General features: G+C 45.3%; 1 protein-coding gene across 1 annotated transcript; it reads left to right on the top strand.

The window, feature by feature from the left end:
- Nucleotides 1-451: 451 nt before the first annotated feature.
- On the top strand, nucleotides 452-1,402 carry LOC116825056 (olfactory receptor 11A1-like). The gene has a single exon (XM_032780755.1). It carries the CDS (start codon nucleotides 452-454, stop codon nucleotides 1,400-1,402), a length of 951 nt encoding a protein of 316 aa, XP_032636646.1.
- Nucleotides 1,403-6,700: the final 5,298 nt, after the last annotated feature.

Below are 6,700 nucleotides of genomic sequence, written 5' to 3'. Positions count from 1 at the left end.
AGCCTTAACTGTTTGGTTTGTTTCTCTGTTGCGGCTTCATTTCAAATATTAAATCCTGGCCTGTTTCTCCCATGGATCTCCAATCTGTAAAGGACACTGTTCTGCTTTGATACACAAGGTAGTGAAACACGTGACTATTTCAACCAACATGTTTTTGTACTGTCGTACCTAAGCCTCATCACCTTAATATTTGAGTGCTTGGTGCCACCTGTCAAGTTACTACAGGTGTTTCCAGAGAGATTAATGTTTTGTTGAAGCTGCAGCCTCCTCAGATATGAAATCTACCGCAGGGATCACGAGATGTCATTTCCCTTCCCCTGGTCTCAATTCTCCAATAACCCATCACTCCAGTAGCCAGCAGAGGGGGACAATGAAAACAGTGCTGACGTTTTATTGAGTGAATGTTCTTCATTTATGTGCAGAGTTCATTTCGTTCCAGTAGACACACCCCATGGTGAACCCAGAACAGGGAAATGAAACTTCTGTCACAGACTTTATCCTCCTGGGATTCAGGGACCTCCCAGAACTGCAGATCCTTCTCTTCCCGTTGTTCCTAGTGATCTACATCATGACAGTGGCCGGGAACATCCTCATCATTATGCTAGTTGTGGCTGATCAGCACCTCCACACCCCCATGTACTTCTTCCTGGGGAACTTGTCCTGCTTGGAGACCTGCTACAGCTCCACCATCCTGCCAAGAGTGTTGGCCGGCCTCCTGACCGGGGACAGGACTATTTCATTCAGTGGGTGTGTCACACAATATTATTTCTTTGGTTCTCTGGCTGCTACAGAATGCCTTCTCCTGTCGGTGATGTCTTATGATCGATATTTAGCCATATGCGATCCAATGCACTATGCAGCCCGTATGAATCACAGGTCTTACTTGCAGCTCGTGGGTGGCTCTTGGCTAGGTGGCTTCTTAGGTAATAATATAACAACATTGTTGATATCACAGTTAACGTTCTGTGGCCCCAATAGTATTGACCATTTTTTTTGTGATTTTATCCCCCTTGTAAAACTCTCCTGCAATGACCCTCACCTGATGGAAACATTGGCTTTCACATTCAGCTTGATTTTCTTACTGGTCCCATTCCTGCTTACCTTGATGTCCTACATCTGCATCATCACCACAATCGTGAGAATCCCATCCACTACTGGGAGGCAAAAGGCCTTTTCCACCTGCTCCTCCCACCTCATTGTGGTGAGCATTTACTATGCAACCCTGCTGATTGTTTATATGTTCCCAACAACAGACATCCTAAGTGACTTCAAGAAAGTTCTCTCTGTTGTCTACACAATCCTGACTCCCCTAGTCAATCCCCTCATTTACAGCCTGAGAAACAAAGTGATCCAGGAGGCCCTGAGGAAAGCTTGCAGGAAATTCAAGTTTGGAGCATGCTAATTGGTCAATTTCTTTGGGTTAAAATAGCAATAACATGGGCTGGGGTAGGTCCTGCACCAAAGTCTGCTGTAGTCCCAGGTTATGTTTCCCTGAACTTCATTGGTCTTGGAGTCATGGTCTTACAGAGTCACAGCTTTTACAGAGAGGAGAAAGTGGAGATGGAAAGACCTCTTCAGACCTGTGACCCAGCCTTTTTAGGACCTATATAAGATGCCACAGGTGGGTACTACTGGGCTGGTACTACTACAGCAGGAAGAGAAGGAGACTTGGGTAAAGATTTGAACTTGTGGCTGCTCAAAGTTCAGAGAATGAGGGGAGATTGTGCTCTGTGAGAGGATGCAGGTGAAATGAACTCAGCTGGAACATTGGGTATCTATTCCGGGTAGGGTGAGAAACATCTAGGTATACACACACACCCCTGAAAAATCAGATGCTTGCATTCTAAAAATACTGGGTTGCAATATCAGCGTGAAAATCCAGCATTAGAAAATTGAATAATTAACTTTCCTTTCACGGAGTGTATTTCATCCCCAACCATCATTCAAAGGAAGAGAAAAGCCAAAGGAAACCCTTTGACCTGTGCCCTAGAACACAGGACACCAGCCCAGGCCTCTTATTTGCGCATTTTCAACAACAATTTAGGGCCAGTTTTTCCAGATAGTTGGGGTCCGAGTGGAATTCTTCAAAGCTCCTGGGCACCTGATCTGCCCTGGAAGACACTCAGGCGGGGAACGTGCAACTTCTCCAGGTTTGTGCGTCACTCTGGGGACTTGGCATCCGGGTTCCTGGTGTGGGGCTCCACAGGGCATGGCCAGTAGCATCTGCAGCCCATTTTCTGCAAACACGTGGGTGCCTGCAGGGTTTTCTGACAGCCATGCTGGGTTGGTGAATCCCAGAGGGCCGGAATCATTCACTGTGCTCATACCAGGAAACCAACTATCCAGAGTCTCAGTCCACTGCCCTATCTGCTCTACCATTTCCAATTGTATTTGAGAATGGGACAAAAGGGTGCAAGGTGCCCAACTCCCATTCACTGCCCATAGGATTTGGTTGCCTAACATTGACCTTTTATGGGAAAACCCAGCCTGTACATTTACAGCCAAATCTCTGTCCTGAGAATACTTTCATGCCCAGGGGATGTTTTCCACCAGTTCCTTCTCAAGTTTTACCTTGTTCCATGAGACCCTAGTAATTGTGTGTCTGTCACCAAGATCATCATGCAATAAAAGAACTAAACTGAGTCTTCTCTTTCTGTCGTCTTTCTTGTCAGACCTCCCCTTATCTCTCCCTTTCGTGTCCAGTGTGAGGAATAAATGTGTCAAGACTTGTCTACACATAAAAATGGCACCACTTAAACTGTATTTGTCTATCCCTGCCTGTGACAGGGCCTAGTTAAAGAAGGGTCCACACCTAAGGGGACTCAGGCCATTTCCAATAAAGGGCAGAAGGGGAATGGAGGAAGAGCAGGGCCGGCGCTTTAATTTAGGTGACTTAGGAAGTAGCCTAGGGCGCCAGCATTATGGGGGGGGCGGCATTTTGCCGGGGGGGCGGCAGGCGGCTCCGGTGGAGCTGCTGCAGTCGTACCTGCAGAGGGTCTACTGGTCCCGCGGCTCCGGTGGACCTGCCGCAGGCATTTCTGTGGACGGTCCGCTGGTCCCGCGGCTCCAGCGGACCTGCCGCAGGCATGCCTGTGGCAGCTCCACCAGAGCCAAGAGACCCATGTGCGGGGCGGCAAAATGGCCTGGTGCCTAGGGCGCCAGAAACCCTGGCGCCAGTCCTGGGGAAGAGGCAAACTCAGGAGGCTGAAGTGAAAGTTCAGAGAGTGAATGAGGGAAAACCCTGCAACCGGGGGAATTGCTCCAGCTAGGAAGAGTTGGGAGTGGCCTGCTAAAGTGGGCAGAACTCAGGCCGGACAGGGGGAGTTTGGGGTGTAGGTAACTGGTGGGAAGGTGTCATCTGTCTTTTAGTTTTGAATGTTAAGTTAATAAATGAAACCTAAATGGGGATCTGTTGCTATTGGACTGGAAAAAAATGCATGTGAATTTTATTTGGGGAACGAACAAGGGAAACTGAGGTGAAGGACTGCGTTCTGGGCTGCCCTGAGGCCTCCAGTGAGAGCCGTGAGGGGGACACTAATCTAATGTGACTGGATGCAACTACACTGATGTAAAGCTGCTTGTATCAGGATAGTTCATTCTGAAGGGGGATAAGCTATACCAGTCCAAGAGACCTCGATATTTATGCTAATTTGCCAAGTCAAAAACAGCCGACAGATAGAAAGAGGCCTGACTGAATAATTCAGTTTACATATGTGGGGTGCATCTACACTGCAGCCAGGGGTGAGAATGGAATCTCCTGTAGCCACTCTAGCTGTACTCTAGCTAGCTCACTAAAAATAGAAACCACGGTACCAGCTTCGGCGCCAGCTGCACAATCAAGAATGTACCCAGGGCCAAGGGGCATTGGGGGCTGCAGAGATGAGAAAGGGGCAGTCGTACTGTATCATGGAGACTAGGAGGAGTAGAAGGTGAAGTCTGGTAAAGGTGAGGCCAGGGTGTACAAAGGGCATTAAGAGGAAGCCAAGGGTAATATGGACAATGTTTTCTGTGCCTTTCCTATTGATCTCTACATGTCAGCTGATTACAGTGAATGGTAAATAGCCAGTAATAATTATTAAGCCCCTTAGATTTTAGTTTAAAAATATTCCTTAAATTATTATAGAATCATAAAATATCAGGATTGGAAGGGACCTCAGGAGGTCATCTAGTCCAACCCCCTGCTCAAAGCAGGACCAGTCACCAACTATATCATCCCAGCCAGGGCTTTGTCAAGCCTGACCTTAAAAACCTCTAAGGAAGGAGATTCCACCACCTCCCTAGGTGACCCCTTCCAGTGCTTCACCACCCTCCTAGTGAAAAAGTTTTTCCTAATATCCGACCTAAACCTCCCCCACGGCAACTTGAGACCATTCCTCCTTGTTCTGTCAGTTATGGAGTCAAACAACTTGGAATTTAAAATTTAAGCCATGGTCTGACAAGATTCTGGTCTGTGTCTGTATTCTAGCCTGTTTCCGGTTAGATGTGCATCCTTCAAAGATTTAAGGAATGAGATTTCATCCCAGTCTGCAATATTTTTTGCCAGAGATTAATTTTAAAAAAAAACTCTTTTGTCCAAAGTACAGTTGTGTAAGCCACATATATTCAACATTTGGGCACTATGAGCCACAAAGCTTTGGTGACAGAAAATTGTTCACACTGATGATAAACTGGATGAGACCTTACTGCATGATTAGCGAGCACATTATGCTAGGAAAGCACTGGGAATAAAAATGGTCTAATTTATTTTGCATTGAGAAATAACTGGATATCTATGTTCTTCTGTAAATGCTGGAACACACATTCTGATGGTTATCATGCACTCCAGTAGACCAACAAGGGGCCTATAGTTCTGGTACAGGATTCTCTAATATGTGCTAATGAAGATCGATAATTTTCTGATGGAAGGTTTTTATCATCAAAAAATGTTAAATTGTCAAGATCCCAATGTTCCAGGGGAAATTTCTAAAAAACAATAATTGTATAAAATAATTCACAATTAAATATAACATAAAAAGGAAACAGTAGAATAGAATAGAAAATAAAATAAATGACAAAATATAATAAAATCTCAAAATAAAATTTAAAATAAAGAAAGTCAGAACTCATGGAATTTCCCATGAAATGAAAATTCTAATCCTGAATAGCTCTAATAATGAGAAAATCATCACCACAAATTTGATACGGAATTTATTCGTCTCTAAGTGGGTAAATTTCCAGCTAAAATAATATTTGCAGCTTTTTTGGTTTATGTTTTTAATGAAGACAGGACAGTTGTCTGACCAGTAATACTGTTTCTACCCCTGGGAGCTAACCACCTAGATTTTCAACCTTTGTTACTTTTGGCATAAGATGCTCCCCTGGCTAGTTTCTGTATGTAGTGATCCCTACTGTGGAATAAGGAAACCCGGTTAAAGAGAAGGACAGAAGTGTGTATGTAGTGCAGTGCCCATTTCCCTGTGGTTATGCTGTGAGCATCCGGTGGAAACTGGACAACAGAGATTTAAGACCTCAGTTCTGCCGTACTCATGTCTCCATCAAGAACACCTGCCCATCAAGCTCAGTTCTGGGACTACCTCTGGCACAATTTGGTCCATAGTGTAGGTGACAGGGACCTAAAACAATGGATTTGTGTTTTTAACACTGATGGAAGAGGGGAGAGATTGTTGCTTTAGTTATGCCAGTTACATGTGATGGGTTTTTAAGTTATCTCAAGGACACTTACAGACAGTTATTTAAAGGTATTTAGGTGCCTAATGGGTTTTTCCAAAGCACTGAGGCTCCTCAAACTCATTGGTTTCAAAGGGTGTTTGCAACTTCATTGCTTTTAAAAGTCTCACTCAGGGCTGTATTCATAAAGGGTCTGTGATAATTGGCCTACAAATTTACCCTCAGTGCGAGCTCAAGTGGGAGAAGTGAATGAAAAGCCATAGATCATCACTATGACCAAGAACAACAAATGGGGATGGAAAAAAGATGCAAAGAAGAGACACAAGACTGAATTAGTCCAAACAAAAAGCTTTTGCTAGAACTCAGGGATGGTGTTATGGTCGTGCCTGGTAAACGAGAACAGCGTGAGAGCACAAGTCAATGAACCAAAACTGGTGTGTAGGAACTTAGAGCTGATTGATTGACAAGATAGTGAGAGGATGGGCTATTGCCCCATCACTCCCTTTGGAGTTCTCAGAGAAAGAGACTTTGGGAGGAAAGTTGGCCATCACCACGCTGGCTGACCAAAGGACAAGAGACGGGGAAGATGGAAACTTCACCAGTGTGGGTTCCCACCCCCACTGTCTCCTGGTACCCTGGACTTTCTTCTTAATGAGGAGGTGCAGAGTAAAAGTACATGCCAAGGCTACCATAACTCTGCACTCCTTGAGCAATGACCCGACCTGCCATAATCCACACATGCTCACTGTGCCTTGGCAGTGCACTCAGGCGCCAGGGCACAGGACAGGTCTAGGGCACAGACAGGACATGAAGGAGGCGTATGAAATATCTAACTTTTCATTGCAGCAAGGGGACTGGAACTTGGGTCTTCCAGGTCCTATGCAAGTGCCCCAAACAGTGGGCAAAAAACCATAGGCAGGAGTTGCAGACCAAGCTGGATGAGCAAGCATCTCAGAGAGGTGATTAAGAAAAAGCAGAAAGCCTACAAGGAGTGGAAGATGGGTGGGATTAGCAAGGAAAGCTACCTTAGTGA

Source organism: Chelonoidis abingdonii, chromosome 14 (assembly GCF_003597395.2).
Source record: "Chelonoidis abingdonii isolate Lonesome George chromosome 14, CheloAbing_2.0, whole genome shotgun sequence".
Classification (NCBI taxonomy): domain Eukaryota; kingdom Metazoa; phylum Chordata; order Testudines; family Testudinidae; genus Chelonoidis; species Chelonoidis abingdonii.
The sequence above is the reverse complement of the archived record's forward strand: the minus strand, read 5'-3'. Positions and strand labels throughout refer to the sequence as shown.

Bases quoted from the DNA above. Each gene is read 5' to 3' on its own strand.
- LOC116825056 (XM_032780755.1), top strand. From the start codon at position 452: ATGGTGAACCCAGAACAGGGAAATGAAACTTCTGTCACAGACTTTATC.